This window comes from Mastigoproctus giganteus, chromosome 7 (assembly GCF_048544385.1).
Source record: "Mastigoproctus giganteus isolate SK-2022 chromosome 7, ASM4854438v1, whole genome shotgun sequence".
Taxonomy (NCBI): Eukaryota; Metazoa; Arthropoda; class Arachnida; order Uropygi; family Thelyphonidae; genus Mastigoproctus; species Mastigoproctus giganteus.
The window spans coordinates 195853126-195878336 of record NC_143581.1 but is presented as its reverse complement, the minus strand read 5'-3'; the positions used below and the strand labels follow the sequence as shown (position 1 = coordinate 195878336).

Sequence of the window (25211 nt, the reverse complement as noted above, 5' to 3'; positions counted from 1 at the left end):
AATTATTAAAGCTATAAATATATATTTTTTATATGCATAAATAATGGATCTCTACAATATGTAGATAATGACACACGTACACACAAAAATTTAAAAAATATAACTAAACAACTAATATAAAACTAATACAAAAATATTTAAGAAATGAAGTAATCTGTGCCATATTTTGTGCCATTCTTTTACATTATAAGCTTGCTAAAAACAAACAAAAAAAAATTTTAATATTTTTAACAATCTCTCTATTTCCCCAAGAGATTCTGGAAATATTAACAAAAGCAGATTATCACAAATGTGACTAGATATTTTGAAACATTGCTCACCATTTTAAAAGTAATATCAACATATTTTTTCATTTTCTTCTTATTAAATGAAGTATTCACAACTCTATTTTTATATAAAAGCATTACCCTGCAAATAACTGGGAATACAATAGATTGCTAAGGGCTGAAGACTTTCTAAAGTATCTCTTTCTGTTGTAAATATTACACCCGCTTCCATATACATACATACATACATACATACAATATATATATATATATAAAAACTGTTCAGCTTTACCTGAGTGCAAAATTCAACACAGAAAACTTCAAATATTGTAACAACTCATTCAATTTTTCCTTTGCATGCATAACACATATAAAGTCAAAAAGAAAAAGGGAAGAAATCATGCTGTAGACCATATCATATCACACAAACTTTGTTCCACTTAGACCAGCCTAGACATAGGGAAACAATGCATGGCTGGTAGACGAAAGAGAAATATGGAAGATCTTCAAACACTTGATATTTGTTGCTTTTTCAGGGAATATCTAATACTGCAATTAAGTCCTTAGCCTTCTGCTGTATATCTTGATCATTATCTTCACAAAGGGGAATGACAGCTTTCTGAAATTCTGCAGTAATCATCTCAGCTTTCAAGGTTGCTGTAAGAAATCATTATATATGTTTGGATGTATATATACTTTAAATGTATCACTTCAATTTTGCTAATGTATGAAAATTATCACAATTTACTATTACCAGTTGAAGTGGAAGAAGATTACTCAACGTAGTATCACTGTGATAATAATTTTATAAAAAAAATGATCATCATAGTGTGCAAAAACTGGAGTGATGCCCACGTACCTCACACAATGCTTCATAAAAAGTGACTCATGGACTGAAAATAACAGTTCAAAGACAATAAGAGAGATATAGTGGAGTTCCAGAGGGGTTTTACTGTTGGCAAACAACCATTTAGTGCAGTGACATTGGAGACTCTGGCAATTACCAGGAATCATCTCAAACATGTACAGTTAGCAAAAAACCAGTTAACAAAAGAAAAACCAGGCAATCACCAACTGCTTAAATAAACATAAAAAGCAGAGCAGCACCCAAGTGCACAACAACAGATATGCTAGTGTGCTGCTGCTGACTGATACTTGTAATCTTACAACATCAACATTCCTATATTCATCTGAATCACATAAAAGGAAGTGAGATTTGGTAGTCATAAACCTCTACTCACAATGATAAACTAACAAGAAACAAATGAAATCTAAACATGCATACACATTGCAACAGATGAAATCATGTAAATATTTTTTAACATGTATACTATAGATTAAATAAAGTTTATCTTCTTCTTGTTTGCCAATCAACACTTTTTTTTTTTTTTTTATAAAAGTATATTTTTATTCCATTTTATTGAATGTAGCTTATTTTATAAGTTGGAGTAGATTTCTATTAAAATTTCTTTATCAAATATGAAAAGTCTAAGTTAAAATAGGTCACCTCTTTTTAACCAACTGTAGTCAGGTGAAATCACACAAGATATTGTCAACTTTGTAGTATATTTTCACCCAATTTAACCTTTTTCAAAGTGTGCTGTGTGTTTTTACATGTGTGGGCACTGTGAAGTATATTTGAAAATATATAGTTTTCAAAGCTATTTCAAATAACTTTCCAAGTACATTACAAATCACATTACAATTACATGTTTCCAAGTAATTGTAGACAGTTTGTAATAGAGGCAACACAAAAATAGGTTTTAACCCTTTGTCAGTTGCTATGTATCTCTCAGATACATATGTCATATCTTTCTTTGTTTCAAGATGTAGCAGTGCATGCATGCTTCTCAGTAGCTTAATTTATTGCTTCTTGGAAGCCGTTGGAATTGTTTAGTTTTCTCAAGCTTTTGGTTTTGATTCAGTCTGCTGTTTATATTTGTGAGATTTTTTTTTTTTTTTTTCTTTTGTTAGTTGTTGGCACATCGGCTTCTGTGGCCATAATGCACCTCCCAAAGTTTTTGTATTTTCTACTCTGATCCAAGTCCAAGGCAGGATTCGAACCCGCGACCTTTGGGTTGCCAGGCAGGCACTTTACCCACCCGACTAGCATCTGTGAGATACAGTGCAACCGTCGGTGTAAGTAGTGCTGCATTGCTTTTGATAGCCGGGATGGATTGCTTAGACCCAATTAATGCAAATAATGCCAAAATTATTCGTGCCCTGCTGTTTTCTGAGGAAGTTTGTTTTGTTATTTGGTTTTTAGGAGCATTAGCAACTAAGGCCATATTGCTCCGGGGATATGCGGTGGTCACTTCCTGACTTTTCCGCATCCTCCGTATTTGGTGGTCACAGGATCGAACCCCGGTCTAATCAAGAAGCGTGTACTACGGACTACTGCTCCTGCCCACCTGGCTATGGAGGCACCCTTTCCGAGGAAGTAAGTGATGAAAGCATTGATGGCGGGACAAAATCCAATGAGGATTACGTTGAAACAAGAGAAGACAACTCAGAGAGTGCACAAGATGCTACATCAGAGGAGGAAAGTTGCAACAAAGAGGAAGACACTGCCAGTTCTTTCATAGGAAAGGATAAATCAACAAAGTGGAGGAGAGTAAAGAGATCAACAAAAATTCAGTGCAGTTCTCAAAATCTTCTAACAAAATTGCCTGGAGTTATTGGTCCTGCAAGAAATGCCAGCACACCCTCTGAAGCATGGAACTGCCTTATTACAAAATTTTAGATGAAATTGTTGAATACGCAAATCAGTATATTCAAACTATTCAGTCAACTACAGCTAGGAAAGAGATGCTAAATTTACAGACAAAATTAAGATAAAGGCTTTCATTGCTCTTCTTTATTTAGCTGGAGCACTTCGGAGTAACAAACAGAGATTGGAAGAGTTATGGGAAACTGACGAAAATGGAGTTGAAAAATTTCGCTTAGTAAAGAACCAGAGACACTTTAAGTTCCTCATCAGGTGTATAAGATTCGATGATCGAGAAACCAGGGATGATAGAAGAAAACAAGATCCTCCCCCACAAGAGAGAGATTTTCACTGAATTTGTGGAAAACTGCAAGATGTGTTACTCTCCAGGTCACAATGTAACAATTGAAGAGAAATTACAGATCTTCAGAGGAAAATGCAGTTTCAAACAAAGCCCAATAAATATGGTCTCAAAATATATGCCTTAGTAGATGCTAGAGTGCTGTACTCTTACAATCTTGAAATATACGCAGCAAAGCAACCCATCAGCTGGTCTAGTGCTGATTTGGTCCATACCAAATCAGCACTAGACCAGCTGATGTTATCAAAAGACTGGCAGAACCTATCCATGGGACTGGACAGAACATTACGGTGGACAATTGCTTTATGGATGTAAATTTAGTTTTGGAACTTGGAAACTCTCGTACTGGAACGATTAAAAAGAACAAACTACAACTCCCAGTAAAATTTTTCTCAGCCAAGAACTGACCTGAAAAATCGACGGTATCTGCTCCAGACTGGTTGCATATAATGCAACCAAGTATGGAGCAGACACTGTGGATCAGATGTGTATGACTTACAACGTGGCATTGCCAGATGGTGATATTCTACGCCTTGCTAAACATTAGTGGATTTACATGAGAAATGAAAAAGAAGTAAAGAGCCACAGACTTCCTCAAGCAACTTTCTGTGGAATTAGTGGCTGAGGAACTTCATTGGAGGAGGCAGGTCCCTGTAACTTCCCTTCAACTAAGGTTACACAATACTGAGCCTTCTACATTAGCATAGGCACATGATGCAAGAAAGCAAGCTTATAAAGCATCAGCCAAAAAAAAAAAAAAAAAAAAATCCCTTATTTTACCCATCCACTCACTCCAAATGTTTGTCAAGTTCTGCCTTGAATCTATTTAAGCTATCAACTTCTACAGCGACATATGGAAGTTTGTTCCAGCAATCAACCACACGCTGGCTAAAGGCAAATTTCCGCACATCTATCCTACAACCTTTCATCAATTTGAATTTATGCCTTCTCAGGCGATTATTCTGAGCAGGAGGAAGAATCCCATCAGCATTGAGCATGCTTAAACCATTCAAAGCTTTATACACTTCAATCAGATCACATTGCAGGTGCCTAGTCTCCAGACACTGTAATTTGCAAAACTTAAGCCTTTCTTTGTAAGAGCAACCCTTTGTGCGAATCACTAATCTTGTTGCCCTACTCTGTACTCATTCCAACAGCTCTACATCCTTCTTAAAATAAGGTCTCCAGACCTGTATACAGTACTCAAGGTGTGACCTTACCATTGCCTTATACAGAGGGATAATCACCTCCTTATCCCTGCTAGAAAAATTCCTGTATATCATTGACAAGACACCATGAGCTACTCTTGCAGACTGTCTGTACTGCTCAGAAAACTTCATATCTGCCTGCACAATTAACCCAAGGTCCTTTTCATTCTCTACCACTGTCAGTGTAGTACCACAGATTTAATACGTTACTCTGGGGTTACTGCTTCCCATATGTAGTACTTTAAATTTGTCAATGTTAAACTTCATTTGCCACCTCTCAGTCCATCTGCTCAACTTTATTATATCCTGTTGCAGCAGCATACTGTCATTAGTGTCATTAACAACCCTGCCAACCTTTGTATCGTCTGCAAACTAGGACATTAAACCTGATATACCATCATCAAGATTATTTATAAATACAGAAAACAACAATGGACCCAAAACTGAACCCTGAGGGACTCCATTAATAACATTAGTCCACGAAGAGCAGTGTCCATTGATTACCACTCTCTGTCTTCTCCCACTCAACCATCCCTTTATCCATAGCAGCAATTTGCCTCCGATGCCACACTGCTCCAATTTGTTCAGCAGTCTTCCATTGGCAACAGTATCAAAGGACTTTCTAAGATCCAAATATTTGATATCAAAGTTATTCTTTGCATCCAGTTCCTTTGTGTCTACATCATAGTATCCAATCAAATCGGTCAGACAAGACTTCCCCTTAATAAACCCATGCTGTGTCCAAGCTATAACTGAAATCTTGTCTAGATGATCCTGCAATGCTTCTTTAACCAGTGCCTCCATTAATTTTCCTGGAACAGAAGTTAAACTAACAGGTCTGTAATTACCCGTGTCTCCCTTTAATCCTACTTTGTGGTTTGGGGTCACATTTGCACATCTCCAGACCATGGGTACCTTCCCTGAGTCCAGATAAGCTCTCATAATTATGGCTAAGGGTTTGCTTACTTCCTTTGCTGCCTCCTTTACCCCAGTTGTCTTTTTTATGTTTATCTTCAACAATTTCTCTTCCACTTTACTCTCGGTTATTATTACAACATTATCTAGCTTACTGCCAGAGTTTAATACACCTCTGGCACTCTCCTCCCTGAATAACTCCTCATGTGTGAATGTGAATGTAAATGCAAAATATTCATTTAGCATTAGCATTAGTAGAGGCATATGATGCAAGAAAGCAAGCTTATGCAGCATCAGCCAAAAAAAAACAAAAAAACACTCCCATTTCACCTCTCCGTTCGTTCAAAATACCTGTCCAGCTGAGCCTTAAATTTATTTAGGCTATCAACTTCCACAACAAGTGATTTAAGTCTGTTCCACCAACCAACTACCTGCTGGCTAAAGGCAAATTTCTGCACATCTATCTTATATCTGTCTTTCCTCAATTTGAATTTATGCCCTCTCAGGTGATTATTCTAAGCAAGAGGAAGAATCCCGTCGGCATTGAGCATGCTCAAACCATTCAAGGCTTTATACACCTCTATCAGATCACTTTGCCGGTGCCTAGTCGCCAGACACTGTAATTTGCAAAACTTAAGCCTTTCTTCGTAAGACTAACCCTTTGTTCCATTCACTAATCTTGTTGTCCTTCTCTGTACTCATTTCAGCAGCTCTACATCCTTCTTAAAATGAGGCCTCCAGACCTGTATACAGTACTCAAGGTGTGGCCTGACCATTGCCTTATACAAGGGAATAATCACCTCCTTATTCCTGCTAGAAAAATTCCTGTACATCATTGACAAGACACCATGAGCTACTCCTGCAGCCTGTCTGCACTGCTCAGAGAACTTCATATCTGCCTGCACAATTACCCCCAGGTCCTTTTCATTCTCTACCACTGGCAGTGTAGTACCACAGAGTTGATATGTTGCTCTGGGTTACTGTTTCCCATATGTAGTACTTTACATTTGCCAATGTTAGACTTCATTTGCCACCTCTCAGCCCATCTGCTCAACCTTTCGAGATCCTGTTGCAGCAGCATAGCGTCAGTAGTGTCCTTAACAACCCTACCAACCTTTGTATTGTCTGGAAACTTGGACATTAAGCTTGATATACCATCATCGATATCATTTATAAATACAGGATAGGAAGGGAGGAGGTGTTATGCTGTTAATTAAGAAAAACATAAAATCAAAAGAAGTGCATCCAATTGATATAGTTGAACAGTGCACTGTTGAGTCAGTTTGGTGTGACATAAGCACTGCAAAAGCAAAAATAAGAGTAGGAGTGTGTTATAGGCCTAATGACTTGAATGAGTACAATGAACAATTGTACAGAGAAATAAAGTGGGCTAGTAAATCGGAATGTCTTATAATGGGGGATTTTAACTTCCCAGATATTCACTGGAACTTGTGCGTTGGTCACTCACACACTAGTCAGACTTTTGTGGATTTATTGGATGATTGTTTTTTTGCAGCAGCATGTTCGAGAGGCAACCAGAGAAAGTAATACTCTTGATCTGGTTATCAGCAGTGATCATTCATGTATTAGGAATTTGCAGATAAAAGAACCACTAGGTGGCAGTGATCACAGTGTACTGACGTGGGATTTACTTAAAGATTTAATTACCATCAAGGGTAAAGGAAAGGGTTTTTGCTTCCGTAAAGGTGAGTACAGTGGTCTCCGACAGTTTTTAAATTCTGTACAGTGGGATCAACTGACGTCACCAACAGTAAATTCTAAGTGGGAAGCATTCAAGGAATTAATCGTGGAAGCTACTAAAAGGTTCATACCTACTAAGAAATATTGTTCAAGGTTTAGGCCTAAATGGTTGTCAAATGAACTAATGAGACTCGTAACAGAGAAGAAAAATGCATGGATGATTATAAATTATCAAGCGGACCAAAAGCCTATGGCAGATATAAGTTAATCTGTAATCAGGTCACAAAGGAGGTTTGGCAGGCGAAAGCAGATTACGAGAAATCTTTGGCAAAAGATGCTAAGAAAAACAGCAAGGATTTCTTTACTTATATAAACTCTAAAAGGAAAGAGATGAATCTGATTGGTCCACTGGACATCGATGGTTCAACTATTGATGATCCTGCTCAGATAGCAAACAAACTGAATGAGTATTTTGCATCTACATTCACACGTGAGGAATTATTAAGGTTTGAAAATGACAGAAGGTTATCAAATTGTAGCAGGATACTTAATGATTTTGTAATAGCTGAAAGCAAAGTGGAGGAGAAATTGTTGAAGTTAAACATAAGAAAAGCACCTGGGGTGGATGGGATCTATCCAGTTATATTAAAGGAGGCGGCAAAGCAACTAAGCAAACCCTTAGCCATAATTATGAGAGCGTCCTTGGACTCAGGGGAGGTTCCTATGGACTGGAGATGTGCAAATGTATCCCCAATTCACAAAGGGGAATCAAAGGGTGACACGAGTAATTACAGATCAGTTAGTTTAACTTCTGTTCCTGCTAAAATAATGGAGTCACTAGTTAAAGATGCATAGCAGGATCATCTAGACAAGACTGCAGCAATAATTCAGACACAGCATGGGTTTGTTAAGGGAAAGTCTTGTCTGACAAATTTGATAGGATATTATGATGTGGTTACAAAGGAACTGGATGCAAAAAATAATTTTGATATCATATATCTGGATTTCAGGAAAGCTTTTGACACTGTTGCGGATGGAAGACTATTGTACAAATTGGAGCAGAATGGTATTAAGGGTAAGTTGCTACAATGGATAAAAGGATGGTTAAGTGGGAGAAGACAGAGGGTGGTGATCAATGGGTGCTGCTCTTCTTGGACTAATGTTATTAGTGGAGTCCCACAGGGTTCGGTGTTAGGTCCACTGTTGTTTTGTATATTTATCAATGATATTGATGAAGGTATATCAGGCTTAATGTCGAAGTTTGCAGATGATACAAAGGTTGGCAGGGTTGTTAATGGCAGTGTGCTACTGCAATAGGATCTACATAATTTGGGCAGATGGGCTAAGAAGTGGCAACTGAAGTTTAACCTTGACAAATGCAAAGTACTGCATATGGGTAGAAGTAATCCCAGAGAAACGTACCAACTGTATGGTACTACACTTAAGGTGGTAGAAAATGAAAAAGACCTGGGAGTAATTGTGCAGGCAGATATGAAGTTTTCTGAGCAATGCAGACAGGCTGCCAGGGCAGGTCATGGGGTTTTGTCAATGATATATAGGAATTTTGCTAGCAGGGAAAAGGAGGTGATTATCCCTCTGTATAAGGCAATGGTCAGGCCATGCCTTGAGTACTGCGTACAGGTCTGGAGGCCTCATTTTAGGAAGGATGTAGATTTACTTACTTAAGCGTGTACAGAGAAGGGCAACAAGATTGGTGCGGGGAATGAAGGGATCCTCTTATCAAGAGAGGCTTAAGTTCTGCAAATTGCAGCGGCTGGAGACTAGGCACCTGCGCGGTGATCTGATTGAGGTGTATAAGGCCTTGAATGGGTTCAGCACGCTGAATTCTGATGGGATCCTTCCACTTGTTCAGATTACGAACCTAAGGGGGCATAAATTCAAATTAAGAAAGGACAGATGTAGAATAGATGTGCGGAAATTTGCCTTTAGCCAGCGGGTGGTTAATTGCTGGAACAAACTTCCATCTGTCGTTGTGGAAGTTGATAGGTTGAATAAATTTAAGGAGGAACTGGACAGGCATTTGGAGGGAATGGTGTGATTTTTTTTTTTTTTTTTTTTTTGGCTGATGCTGCATAAGCTCATACACTTGCTTTCTTACATCACATGCCACTACTACTACTACTACTACTACTACTACAGAAAACAACAATTGCCCCAACTGAACCCTGAGGGACTCCACTGATAACATTAGTCCATGATTAGTAGTGTTCATTGATTACCATTGATTTAGTTTGTAAGCTACCAGAGCAGGATCATCAACAGTTGAACCATCGATATCAATCTGATTTATCGATATCAATCTGATTTGACCAATCTGATTTATCCCCTTCCTTCTAGAGTTTACATAAGTAAAGAACTCTTTGCTGTTTTCTTTGCATCCTTTGCTAAAGATTTCTCGTAATCTGTCTTCGCCTGCCTAACCTCCTTTGTGACTTGGTTACAGACCAGCTTATATCTATCATAGGCTTCTGTGTCACCTGTTATTTTATATGTATCCCATGCATTTTTCTTCTCTGTCATATGTCTAATTAGTTCATCTGACATCCATTTAGGCCTAAATCTTGAACAATATTTCTTAGTTGGTATGAAAAGTCTAGTAGCTTCCAAGATTAATCCTATTCTGCACTTGTAGAGTGCAGAATGGGAGATCAATCGCAAGTGGTGCACTAATTGTTGGCAAGCAACAAAGAGAACCAGACTAACAAGGTAGTCTTGCATAAATTGTAAGCAATACCTCTGCTTAGAGCATGCAGAAATGATTTGTGCATCATGCTCTAAAAAAGCAATGTTCCATGAACAAGAAGACGAAAAATAATTTTTTATATAAAAATATTTTATATAAAAAATTTATGTAAAAATAAAAATTTCTTAATGTATAAACTTTGAAACTCTTGTATATATTACTTATGAATCAACTAGGGTGATTTTTAAAGTCTTAATTTTTGAAAATGAAAAATTAAAGTATGTATCCAAGATATACATTGCAACCAACTATGTTCATTTTGCTGGTGCATCCAATGAAAGGTTAAAATCAGAAGTGTTTGGGGGGGGGGGGGGGGGGGATTGTGAGCCAATGTTGTTCAATTTTGACTTACAAAAGCCAAAATTCAAAGAAATTTTTACATTTCATACAGTACAACGGTTATTCAAAAAGTAGTGACAATTCTTGTATCATGCTTATACTATATGAATGGGAAAGTTGTTTTGCTATACAAAGAAGTCTAGGTGCATGCTGCAGGTGCTTTAAATTACATTTATGAAGCAAGATCAGTGCTCTCATAAAGACTAAAGTTACATGAGGAGCAAAACACAATAGAACATTTCTGTTGGAAAGAAAGCACTGGTATTTCCTGGAAACAGTGCCAATCATCTCACACAATAATATAAGGTGATACATGGTTGATGGTGTGAAGCTATTACCATGGTGGTAATGGGAAGTCCTTGAGTATCCCCCTCATTTTCTGGATACAACTCCTTGATACTGATGATATTAGAACCTTCTTGCATGTTTTTGATCAAGTTGTACAGAAAGTGAGCATTTACTCCAAGGGAATGTGAATATCAAATACAGGCACTCCCCGACTTACATAATACTTGAGTTAAGTAAATTTGACTTTACAAGTTGAAAATTTCGCTATATAACTAAGCTATTTAACTGTCTAAAAGGTCATTTTTCTAATGGAAATTGTATTAATTTTATATAAATTTATGTCAAACAACACAAAAATCAGTTTAACTAAAGAATGCAAAAACAAAATACACAGCCAACATATTTACAAATGACACTATTGGCTGAGAGGAAGGGCTACACTGTCCGGCCGGAGAATGCACTACACTTTCATCGTTATCACACGTTCCGTTATAAGAATTAATTTTTATTCTTATAAAGGAATTATTCAGTTTATTGGGGGCTTTTCTGTTAGTGAAATCTATTATAAACAGCCAGTAAACTCGATCTTACTGCATTTGCGATAATACTGATAACTGGAATTGTGTGGATTTTTACATTACGGTGAAATATGTTTCCCCTTCACTGAAATCTTCAATCATATAAAAACATAAATAAATTTTCAGAATCGTCTCTTCATTCCTATTTACTTATTGCAGCATAAGCCTCGGGCTTCCTTGCACCATATGGCTAATAATAATTACAATGATGAAAGGAAAGTGACCAACGAAAAGTGCAAGTGGTGGCAGTGCTAAGAAATGAAACAAAATTGATTTAGAAACGAAGATGGAAATGAGTAGGAAGAAGCAGCACAAAGTTTGCCATCTATTGCACGTGAATTAGGTCTCGTTGCTTCAACAGTGAATACTATTTTAAAGGACAGTGGACATATAAAAGAACATGTTAAAGGATCAACGCATTTAAGATCAACAGCATTCAGGTGCTATATCGAAGATGGAAAAGCTACTAATAATATGGATGGAAAATCAGATTCAGAAGTGGCCCTGAGTCTAATGGTATTTCAAGAAAAAGCAAGAAGTATTTATGAAGATATTAAGGATAAGTAATGGCGAACCCCAAGCCAAGTTCGTGGCAAGAAACATGTAGTTTAACAGGTTCAAGCATTGCACTGGTTTCCACAACGTTAAAGTAAAATTTTTGTAATTGGATGATTTTGTAATTTTGTACACCTTTGAAATTTTTCCTGTGCATGAGATAAAAAACAATTGAATAAATAATTCTATTTACATGTTCATTGAACATTTCTTTTTTGCTTCAATCAAATTCAGTGCACATAGCTGCAAATGCTGCATAAGCCTTTAGGAAAATTCTGACTTACATAGAGTTCTGTGGAATGCAATTCTTATGTAAATTGGGGAGTGGCTGTACTTAGCATTAGCAGAAACATAGGATACAAGAAAGCAAGCTTATGCAGCATCAGCCAAAAAAAAAAAAAAAAAAAACCTCCCATTTCATCCCTTCATTCGTTCCAGATGCCTGTCCAGCTCAGCCTTAAATTTATTTAGGCTATCAACTTCCACAACAAAAGATGGAAGTCTGTTCCACCAATCAACCACCCACTGGCTAAAAGCAAATTTCTGCATCTCAATTCTACAACTGTCTTTTCTCAATTTGAATCTATGCCCCCTCAGGTTCTTAATCTGAGCAAGAGGAAGAATCCCATCAGCATTCAGCTTGCTCAATGCATTCAAGGCCTTATACACCTCAATCAGAACACCTCGCAGGTGCCTACTCTCCAGACACTACGAATTTCAAAATTTAAGCCTTTCTTGGTAAGAGCACCAATTTGTTCCTCTCACCAATCTTGCTGCCCTACTTTGTACTCGTTCTAGCAACTCTACATCCTTCCTAAAATGAGGCCTCCAGACCTGTTCACAGTACTCTAGGTGTAGCCTGACCACTGACTTGTACAACAGAATAATCACCTCCCAGTCCCTGCTAGCAAAATTCCTATATATCATTGACAAGACTCCATGACCTGCCTTGGAAGCCCATCTGCACTGCTCAGAGAACTTCATATTTGACTGCACAATTACCCCCAGGTCTTTTTCACTTTCCACTTCCCTAAGTGTAGTACCAATGTCAATGTTAAACTTCAGTTGCCACTTCTCAGCCCATTTGCCCAACTTATCTAGATCCAGTTGGAGTAGCATACTGTCTTTACTCTCATTAACAACCCTGCCAACCTTTGCATCATCTGAAAACTTGGACATTAATCCTGATATACCTTCATCAATATCATTGATAAATATACAAAAGAAAAATGGACCCAGCACTGAACCCTGGGGAACTCCACTAATAACATTTGTCCATGAACAGCATTGTCCATTGATTACCACTATCTGTCATCTTCCACTCAACCATCCCTTTATCCATTGTAGCAACTTACCCTTAATGCCATCCTCCCCAATTTGTACAGCAGTCTTCCAGGTGCAACAGTATCAAAAGCTTTCCTGAAATCCAAGTATATAATATCAAAATTATTTTTGGCATTCAGTCCCTTGGTGACCACATCATAGTATCAATCAAATTGGTTAGACAAGACTTCCCTTTAACAAACCCATGCTGTGTCTTAACTATTACTGCACTTTTGTCTAGATGATCCTTCAATGCTTCTTTAACCAGTGATTTCATTATTTTTCCCAGAACACAAGTTAAACTAATAGGTCTATAGTTATTTGTGTCACCTTTTGAACCCCCTTTGTGAATTGGTGATACATTTGCACACCTCTAGTCTATGGGGACCTCCCCTCAGTCCAAGAATCTCTCATAATTATGGCTAAGGGTTTGCTTACTTCCTTTGTTGCCTCCTTTAATATAACTGGATAGATCCTCTTCAACCCAGGTGCCTTTTTTATGTTTAACTTGTGAATGTAGATGAAAAATATTCATTCAGTTTATCAGCTACCTGAGCATGATCATCAATAGTCAACTCATCTATGTTAAGTGGTCCAATCTGATTCATCCCTTTCCTTCTAGAGTTTACATAAGTAAAGAACTCTTTGCTGTTTTTCTTTGCATCTTTTGCCAAAGTTTTCTCGTAATCTGCCTTTGTCTGCTAACCTCCTTTGGTACTTGATTACAGACAAGCTTATATCTGCTATAGGCTTCTGTGTCAACTGAATGCATCCCATACAGTTTTCTTCTCTGCCACAAGCCTCATTAATTCATCTGACATCCATTTAGACCTGAACCTTGAACAGCATTTCTTAGTTGGAATGAAAAGCCTAGTAGCCTCCACGATTAAATCCCTGAAGGTTTCCCATTTGGAATTCAACATTGGTAACATCATCAAGTTGATCCCACTGTACAGAATTTAAAAACTGTCTGAGATCCTTGTAGTCACCTTTACAAAAGCAAAAGCTCTTCCCTTTAGCCTTGAAGTTAGTTACATCTTTAAGTAATTCCCATATCAGCACATTGTGATCACTGTCACCCAGTGGTTTGTTTAACTGCAAATTCTTAATGCATGAATAATCACTGCTGATAATCAGATCAAGTGTATTACTCCGTCTGGTTGCCTCCTGAACAAAGTGCTGTAGAAAACAGTCATCCAATAAATCCAAAAAAGTCTTGCTAGTGTGCGAGTGACCTACCCACAAGTTCCATTTAATAACTGGAAAGTTAAAATCCCCGTTATAAGACATTCTGATTTATTGGCCCACTCTATTTCTCTGCACAATTGCTCATCATATTCATTAGGCCTATAACACACACCTACTCTCATTTTTCCTTTCCCAGTGCTTATGTCACACCAAACAGACTCAACGTTGCACTGTCCACCAACATCAATTGGATGCACTTCCTAAAATGGAAAAAAAGTTGCACATCTACTTGACTTACATACTATCCACAAAAAAAAAATATTTAATACTGTACTATAAAATAGAACTACTAATTTCTGAAACAAGAAGTTTTTATCATTCTTCACAAAAGTATACTAATACACTTCCACCAGCTTCAATGATCATGGCCATCTTAGATGGAGTTTGGAAGAAGAGAAGAAAAAATTCTCACTTCTAGAAATTTAGCAGCCAGCTGTCAAATTAATATCATGACAACTTTCAGTAGGGGTGAAATTTGGATAATATGATAAAGGGCGAAGTTGTTTTTTTTTGGGGGGGAAGGCAACAATGTCTTATCTGACAAAGCTACTTGACTAAATATCTACTTATACATTAAAAAAGTTTTCCTCCTAGTGATATTTATTTGAGCCAATGGGAAAAGAGGGTGGGGCAATCATGTCACTACAAATACTCAAGTAAATAATTACATTGTTGTCTTCCATTGAAAGACAACTGCCTCCATAATGTTCATCAACCTTGTGCACATGCTTCACTGTCTAATACATGACCATGCCTGGCATCACTTGATGTTCCACTGTAATGTCAGCTGATTAAGGAACACGATATAAATTGTAAATAGTTTAGTATTTTGTAAATATTTTACTCCTGCTCTTTCGGGTGCAACAATATTCCTCATGCATTATGGAACCTGAAGCAAAACGCCTTTTCCTAAGTGATCTATGTAAATGCAGGTAAATAATGACAAAGTGATATTTATTTCACCTTGTGAATGTCGTGTGGTGGGGTAGCCAATGAGAGAAGAGGGATGCAGATCATGTTACAAATGGGCAGGGCAATTACGACACTACAAATGCATAGGTAAATAATTACATAGGTCATTTTCTGATTAGATACCGATCAGTGCATTTTGACAGGTGTGTCTTTTGACTTACTCTATCATATCTCTACATTTTACGTAGAAAAGCAGATGCGGGGGTTGGCGAGTAAAGTGAGCAGGGGGCGAATCCCCCCTAGTACTTATTAAGATGCCTTCTATATAACAAAAAAAATTAACTTACCTGAACTAGCCAAGACTGTTAAAAGAGTTATGACATTTTGTAAAACTTCAGAAACACAGTTCTCACACTTAAAATGCAAAGAAAGAGCAGGTATTAACCCTATCTTCTGAAATTCTTTCTCTGTATTATCTAAAAAAAGAGTAAAAAAGAATCATCTTGTAGTGAAGTTTTGTTGTGACTAGTTGAAATTGTTAATCTGCACAGCTAAATAAATTCTTAAACAGTATCATGTATTTATGAGGGGTGACAACAACAGAATGCAAGTAATTTTTAAAAAAAAATTTGTGGTCTGTTTAAAATTACATAAAGTTTACAAAATAGCTGCTTACAAATTATACAATATTTTCATCTATATAATTAACTTCACTGAACCCTCTAAAGACTGAATTACATTCATCCAAGAAACAGTTTTTCACACATTTATTCAAAATCATTAAAAAATCACATACACTATTAAATTTCAAACATTTTTTTTTTTTTATAAAAGTAACGAATTCACAGACTTGGATGTTTAAGACACATATCTGATTAATATATTCTGATATACAATTTATAATACAAATCATTTTATGAAGCTCATAAATATTTATGTATTAACAAGTGTGTAATCTATGTATGATAATAAGCATGCAACGATGATAAAACAGAATTATGTTTTATATTTGAGATTCCATTGTGGGTTGGATTTAGAATAAGTGCCACAGCAGCCAAAGTTACAAAGGGCTATTGCTATAAATTTAGTATTAGCAAATAGAGGCAAATGATGCAAGGAGGCAAGCTTACAGAGCATTAGCAAAAAAAAAAAAAAAAAAAAAAAACCATATTCATGTTCTCTGATATTCTGTCTAATTCTTTCTTAAATTTATTCAAATTATCCATTTCTGCAACACCAGAGTGAAGTTTATTGAAATAGTAGTAGTAGTGGCATGTGATGCAAGAAAGCAAGTGTATGAGCTTATGCAGCATCAGCCAAAAAAAAAAAAAAAAAAAAAAATCAAAATCACACCATTCCCTCCAAATGCTTGTCCAGTTCCTCATTAAATTTATTCAACCGATCAACTTCCACGACAGATGGAAGTTTGTTTCAGCAATTAACCACCCACTGGCTGGCTAAATGCAAATTTCCGCACATCTATTCTACATCTGTCTTTTCTTAATTTGAATTTATGCCCCCTTAGGTTCGTAATCTGAACAAGTGGAAGGATCCCATCAGAATTCAGCGTAAATCCAAAAAAGTCTTGCTAGTGTGCGAGTGACCTACCCACAAGTTCCATTTAATAACTGGAAAGTTAAAATACCCGTTATAAGACATTCTGATTTATTGGTCCACTCTATTTCTCTGCACAATTGCTCATCATATTCATTAGGCCTATAACACACACCTACTCTCATTTTTCCTTTCCCAGTGCAAAGAACCCATTCAAGGCCTAATACATCTCAATCAGATCACTGCGCAGGTGCGTAGTCTCCAGCCACTGCAATTTGCAGAACTTTAGCCTCTCTTGGTAAGAGGATCCCTTCATTCCCATCACCAATCTTGTTGCCCTTCTCTGTACACGTTCAAGCAAATATACATCCTTCCGAAAATGAGGCCTCCAGACCTGTACGCAGTACTCAAGGCGTGGCCTGACCATTGCCTTATACGGAGGGACAATCACCTCCTTTTCCCTGCTAGCAAAATTCCTATATATCATTGACAAAACCCCATGACCTGCCCTGGCAGCCTGTCTGCATTGCTCAGAAAACTTCATATCTGACTACACAATTACTCCCAGGTCTTTTTCATTTTCTACCACCTTAAGTGTAGTACCACACAGTTGGTACTTTTCTCTCGGATTACTTCTGCCCATATGCAGTACTTTGCATTTGTCAAGGTTAAACTTCAGTTGCCACTTCTTAGCCCATCTGCCCAATTTATCTAGATCCTGTTGCAGTAGCACACTGCCATTACTGTCATTAACAACCCTGCCAACCTTTGTATCATCAGCAAACTTCGACACTAAGCCTGATATACCTTCATCAATATCATTGATAAATATACAAAACAACTGTGGACCCAACACCGAACCCTGTGGGACTCCACTAATAACATTAGTCCACAAAGAGCAGCACCCATTAATTACCACCCTCTGTCTTCTCTCATTTAACCATCCTTTTATCCATTGTAGCAACTTACCCTTAATACCATTCTGCTCCAATTTGTACAATAGTCTTCCATGCGCAACAGTGTCAAAAGCTTTCCTGAAATGCAAATATATGATATCAAAATATTTTTTGCATCCAGTTCCTTTGTAACCACATCATAATATCCTATCAAATTTGTCAGACAAGACTTTCCCTTAACAAACCCATGCTGTGTCTGAATTATTGCTGCAGTCTTATCTAGATGATCCTGCAATGCATCTTTAACCAGTGACTGCATTATTTTACCCAGAAAAGAAGTTAAACTAACTGGTCTGTAATTACTCGTGTCACCCTTTGACCCCCCCCCCCTTTGTGAATTGGGGATACATTTGCACATCTCCAGTCTGTGGGAACCTCCCCAGAGTCGAAGGATGCTCTCATAATTATGGCTAAGGGTTTGCTTAGTTGCTTTGCCGCCTCCTTTAATATAATTGGATAGATCCCATCCACCCCAGGTGCTTTTCTTATGTTTAACTTCAACAATTTCTCCTCCACTTTGCTTTCAGTTATTACAAAATCATTAAGTACCCTGCTACAATTTGATAACCTTCAGCCATTTTTCAAAACTTAATAATTCCTCATGTGTTAATGTAGATGCAAAATACTCATTCAGTTTGTCTGCTATCTGAGCAGGATCATCAACAGTCGAACCATCGATGTCAAGTCGACCAATCAGATTCATCTCCTTCCTTTTAGAGTTTATATAAGTAAAGAAGTCCTTGCTGTTTTTCTTAGCATCTTTTGCCAAGGATTTCTCGTAATCTGCCTTCGCCTGCCTAATTGCCTTTGTGACCTGATTACAGACTAACTTATATCTGCCATAGGCTTCTGAGTCGCTTGATTTATATGCATCCCATGCATTTTCTTCTCTGTTATGAGTCTCATTAGTTCATTTGATAACCATTTAGGCCTAAACCTTGAACAATATTTCTTAATAGGTATGAAACTTTTAGTAGCATCCACGATTAATTCCTTGAATGCTTTCCACTTAGAATTTACTGTTGGTGACATCATCAGTTGATCCCACTGTACAGAATTTAAAAACTGTCTGAGACCACTGTACTCACCTTTACGGAAGCAAAAACCCTTTCCTTTACCCTTGATGGTAATTAAATCTTTAAGTAAATCCCACGTCAGTACACTGTGATCACTGCCACCTAGTGGTTCTTTTATCTGCAAATTCCTAATACATGAATGATCACTGCTGATAACCAGATCAAGAGTATTACTTTCTCTGGTTGCCTCTCGAACATGCTGCTGCAAAAAAAAACAATCATCCAATAAATCCACAAAAGTCTGACTAGTGTGTGAGTGACTAACCAACAAGTTCCAGTCAATATCTGGGAAGTTAAAATTCCCCATTATAAGACATTCTGATTTACTAGCCCACTCTATTTCTCTGTACAATTGTTCATTGTACTCGTTAGGCCTATAACACACTCCTACTCTTATTTTTGCTTTCGCAGTGCTTATGTCACACCAAACTGACTTAACAGTGCACTGTTTATCTATATCAACTGGATGCACTTCTTTTGATTTTATGTTTTTCTTAATTAACAGCATAACACCTACTCCCTTCCTATCCTGTCTATCCTTTCTGTACACATTGTACTCCCCAAATTCCAGTTCTGCATTCCTTATATCTGTGTGACACCACGTCTCTGCTATCCCAACAATATCTGCCTTTGATATCTTGACCAACTTCAAATTCATCAAATGTATTTACTATACTTCTAGCATTAGTATACATACAAGTATACACGTACCTAACCTTATTATTAGTTACCCTAACACATCCCATATACCCACCTGTTTCACGATGACTGCCATCCGTCTCTGAAACCCCCAGCACCCCTCGCTCCAGGTCGCTACTTATTCTAATAGAAGTTGTGCAAGAATCACCTTCACCTCTGCCTGCAGCCACTTTTAAACTTTTAGTCAGCGAATCCCCCCAAGCTAGAAGTTTTCCAACCCACCTAAGTGGGTTGGAAAACTGCTAGCTTGAGCCTTGCACATTCCCTCCAGGGCCGAACTGATTGACAAGGCTCTCATCATGTATTCCCTCCTATCGTGTCTTTGCAGAATTGCAGACACTTTCAAATTTAACCATAACTCACAACTTTTTTGCCACATTGACCTGTACTTGTTAAGTAAATCTGCAGATCTCCTACTCTTAATGTCATTTGTGCCAACGTGTACAACAATATCACCTTTTGTGCCCTTAAAAGATGATATATGCTTTACAACATCATCGACTTTTGCCCCTGGCAGACATACCCCGGTCCTGTTCCATCTATCCTTTTTACACAATATATTCCCCGTCTCCCTGACAATAGAGTCACTAACAATAACTAGTTCTTTTGGGACCAGTGCATTCTGCCTTGGAGATTGCCGCTGTGTTGCCTTCTGGCATTTTCAATCTTTAATAACCCCTCATGTGTGAATGTAGATGCAAAATACTCATTCAGTTTGTTTGCTATCTGAGCAGGATCATCAACAGTCGAACCATCAATATCAAGTGTACCAATCTGATTCATCCCCTTCCTTTTAGAGTTTATATAAGTAAAGAAATCCTTGCTGTTTTTCTTAGCATCCTTTGCCAAAGATTTCTCGTAATCTGCCTTCGCCTGCCTAACCTCCTACGTGACAATTACATACTAGTTTATATCTGCCATAGGCTTCTGTGTCGCCTGATAATTTATATGCATTCCATGCATTTTTCTTCTCTGCCACGAGTCTCATTAGTTCATTTGACAACCATTTAGGCCTAAACCTTGAACAATATTTCTTAATAGGTATGAAACTTTTAGTAGCTTTCACGATTAATTCCTTGAATGCTTCCACTTAGAATCTGCTGTTGGTAACATCATCAGCCATGTTGCCCGACCTTCCCCTACAAGATGGAACTTCAATATACACACCGTGAACATCGTTTATAAAAATTTTGAATCCTTAAAAAACTGCATGGAGGAACTACAAGTGAGAGCAAATGCAGATAAGATGATTTTAGAAGTAACTGGAATTTTGCACACCTTGAGGAATGAAAAATTCGAGTTCTGGTTAGAACTTTTCCATCAGATAATGCCTTGCATGGAAGTAATTTGTAATCAAATGCAATCTTGAGAAATTGAGGCAGTTAAAATACATGAATGTATAGGAAACTTTAAGAATGCCATTCTAAAAATCAGGAATTTAACATACTGTGAAAATCCTTCAAAAACACTCATGATTGAAGCGAAGCAAAGGAAGTATTTGACTATATAAGTGATGATGTAGGTGAGAGATATTCTTTAACAAAGCAATTAATTGCTGCTAAATTGTTTAACAAAGAGAACTTTATTTTTTGTATGAAAATGCCCATGGAAGAGGTACGAGAGACTACTGAGGCATATCCCATGATTGAAAGACAAAAACTTCTTATGGAATTACAAGTTTTCTGTAGCAGACATGATCTACACAATTATTGCAAATTAACTGACTGACTTGCTGAAATTTATCTCAGAAAATAATCTAGTTGAAGTTCTTGAGGAACTTACAAAACTCATAAAAGTTCTTTTGACCATTCCAGTGACTACTTCAGAGCCCGAACATTGCCATTTGACATTAAAAAGAATAAAAACATTTTTAAGGAGCACTATGAATCAGGAAAGGCTAAATGCTCTCAATAGAGAAAAGCTTGGTCAACAATGCACCAAACTTGAATGAAAAAGTTAATGTATTTTCAACAAATAAAAACTGAAGAATGGATTTTGTTTTTAAATAAAAGTTCAAGTCTGTTAATGGTAAATGTCTAGTTAATGTTTTGCAGTATTTTTAACTTGCTTATTATTATTACTGTGTTATGTCTACGTGTCTTATAACCAAGGCAATTTAATGTAACTTTAAGACGCAGCACCCCCAAACATCAGAGTCACGAGCAGCCACTGGTTATATTGGCACAAAAATGAAACTTCACAATCTTTGTTATTACATGCAAGAAATTAATTAAATTTCTCCACAGTGCATTATTAAAAGCAAACTCCCATGTAAACTCATAAACCTTGTCTTGTTATAATAACTATTCCTTAAGAGGAACAGTATTTTTTTTCTTATTGTACATTGCAAAAGTATTTTTTCTCTGAAGCACATCCATTGATATTCTAATGTACATTGCAAAAGTTTTTTCTCTCAGAAGCACATCCATTGATATTCTAACGTTTGTTGTGATCTTGTTTATTTTACACATTTAAATTTTTTTACACATTTTACACACTTTTCACATTTAATAAATCATTTGTTATTTGTTTACAAGATAGAACTGGCTAAAAAGGCATATATGAAATCCCAGAACCTCAACATGAATTTGATGGGAAGAAATGAAATGCTAAATCTGGGCACAGTCAACAACATATCTTGTAAATTGTGCATCTGACAAATAAAGGAATGGAAAAAATATCAGCTACCTAGCACTATAAACTGGTCAAAAATATTCTCTGGAGGATTATGGCACTCACTAATTTCCTGAATAAACATCCATTTTCATGAAAATTACTGGTATCCAACTATATTTTAGTACAGCACAGTTTAACAGGTCTTTGCTAATAAACCATCAGTCAGCTATGATTATGATTTATTTGAAATACAGAGTTTGAGTCTTCTCTACTAATGTTTAAAATTACTTTATAAATCATCTCTTTTCTTCTTTTATTTTTCTTTTCAATAGCTTTTGGAACATAGGGCTAATTTAGTCATAAAAAGCACTTTGTTCAAAAACAATTAAAATATTAATATAAGGAAGGTAAGCAAAATGCTTTATATTATTATTCATTTATAATTTTTTAAAACAAATCAGTATAAAATCTTACCCAGTATAGTAGCTGCAATTAGTGTAATTGCCACTAAAGCTTCATTCTGCATAACTATGTGTTCTGAATTAACCATGACTACCAAGCAAGGAAGAGCACTATTATCCACTACCACATGCATGACAGCTGATGACTTGGAGACTTTAACCAGCCACGCGAGCAGTCGAGTAGCTTCTCCTGAATACATAGAGAGAAACCACTAAGAAAATAAGAACACTCTTATTAAAGTTATCTTTAAAAAAAAAAAAAGGGAAAAAAGTCCAGTATATCAACTACTCTAAACTTGCAAAAGTTTAATCAAACATACTAGCTGGGGCACTAACCAGGATGATGCACAATTAGGGCACGTCTGTTTTATGCAACCACACTGGTTGTATTGCAGCATGCAATCTCCTGATAGGAAATTACAGTTTGTATACATCAACATAAAGCTGCCAGCCCGAATATACTAAAGAAGGAGATAATTTATAAAACAGAATGTCCAGCTTGTAATGTAAGTTATACTGGTGGTGCAATTAAAGACTGTCCAGGAAATTACTTTACTGTTACAGTAATCAGAATGACGTTAGGAAGTCAGCCACAGCAGTCCACTTTAAGCAGCATGAAACACAAGCTATAATCCTTAGAAATCTTTTTAAGGATTTCAGAAGCATGATTAGCTATGCATTACAGACATTTGGTTCTACCACCACCCCCATAGCAGAAATTTCTCAGTCGCACAATCTGCCACCACTGGAGTCTCTGCTACGGTTACCATTTTTAGCTGCTAAAATTAGAGGGTAAAGAATTTGGAAAATAAAGATATACCCTTCTGTATTTTCAAGGAGAATATATTAACAAGCTTGGTGGCAAATTTGGTGATGACATTGCACACTGTGAAATCAAAGAATTTTGTGCTCCTCAGAGCAGATAAATTTTTTGAAAAATTATGCTGTTTTATTGACCAAATTAACATCTTAAATTGTATTCAATATATAGCTTTATAGTCCTAGTCATGTTCATTAGTTTAATTTTAAATTCAGCTAGAGATTATCTATATTCTGACTTACTATACATAGAACCTTTGTATCAATGATTTGGTGAATATTGTATTTCATTGTATATTGTATTTCATAACTTATATTACTACTCTCATAACTTATATTACTACTCTCATAACTTATGATACTACTCTCATAACTTATATATTTAATTCCATAGTATGAATCAGAGCTGTAATGCTCAATACGTTCTACATTGATATTAATATTTGTAAAATAATAAGAGGAGTTTACCTCAATATAGACCGTAGAACACTTCCGTATGATACTCTCCAGAAATTAAAACGAAAAACTTACATTAGAGTAAAAAATAATTAAAAACCAATTTAACACAATTAAAATTGAAAATTCCTGTGATCACGACATACAGTCAAATAGCGTTGTCAGCTTCAGGAAGGAAAATCGCTTTGAATATTTTTGTTAGATTCTTTTTAATATTTTTAATTGTGTTAAATTGGTTTTTAATTATTTTTTACTCTAATGTAAGTTTTTCGTTTTAATTTCTGGAGAGTACCATACGGAAGTGTTCTACGGTCTATATTGAGGTAAACTCCTCTTATTATTTTACAAACATACTTAATTCCACTACCACTGACAAAGTGCAATTCTAGTGTTTTAATTGTAATTCAAACTGTGATAAATAGGTACCTTGAAAGTTTGAATCGTGTAGGTTGGCGTTAGTTAATTTTATTATCTATTATAATTAGCTTATAACTTTATAAATGTAATGGTATAGTGTAAACTTGATAGCATAATACATATTATTTTTACATAACTGGTGAATTAAAATAGTATTATTATTGTATTTAAGTATATTAGTTTAGTGTATGATTTTCAATTATACTGAAATTAAATGGAAATCATGCCCTGGACTGGAGCATCAAAGCAATGGGTTCAAAGTAGCAGAAGTGCTGTGGTGTGGGGAGAATGGATCGGGGATGGGGGGGATTCTCCTATGAATCATGGCTTGACATGGTTTGTGCATTACACAAACAGCACATTTTGTTAGTAATGTTTGCGGACCTACCTGGAACAGAACATGATACAGCAAAGGGGAATGTCTGTGTGTGTGTCTGGTGCAGGGAGTGTGAATAAATTGGGCATCAACTCAGTGTTCTGATGGGCATTTTTGAGACCTTGAAGGGTAGGGTGGATGCCCTCGAAGGAATTAAAATGGGGGCCCATCAAGCTCAGCGCCAGAGCTCATACTTGAACATCAGGCAACACACCAGTAATAGCCAAGGCAGAATGTGCTGATCTTACAGGAATTAGTTATTGTTGGTAACTCTTTTGTCAGGGAAATGGGAAATATATTGTGCAGAAAAGGAGGAGGAATAGGACCAGGGGCAAAGATTGATGAGGTAGAGAAGATTTCATATTTTAAGGGAACAAAAAGTGATATTTTTGTACGTGTTGGCACTAATGACATTAAAAGTAGGAGATCTGCAGAATTACTTAATAAGTACACGGCAATGTTGAAAAAAAATCGTGAGTTAGGGTTAAATTTCAAAGTGCCTAAACAGAAAGGATACAATTCTGCACAGACACGATAGGAGGGAGTACATGATGAGAGCCTTGTCAATCAATTCGGCCCTGGAGAGATTGTTCAAGGCTCATGGGGTAGGATTTTT

General features: G+C 36.6%; 1 protein-coding gene across 1 annotated transcript in view; it reads right to left on the bottom strand.

Annotated features, from left to right (window-relative positions):
- Nucleotides 1–798: 798 nt before the first annotated feature.
- LOC150083520 (rap1 GTPase-GDP dissociation stimulator 1-like) overlaps nucleotides 799–25211 on the bottom strand; it is a 148509-nt gene continuing 124096 nt past the window's right edge. Inside the window, exons 10-12 of the mRNA XM_090378516.1 lie at nucleotides 22541–22717; nucleotides 15513–15641; nucleotides 799–923 (exon numbers count right to left, since the gene is read on the bottom strand). Of these exons, the coding sequence (XP_090234642.1) occupies nucleotides 799–923; nucleotides 15513–15641; nucleotides 22541–22717 (431 nt within the window). The remainder of the gene's footprint in view (nucleotides 924–15512; nucleotides 15642–22540; nucleotides 22718–25211) is intronic.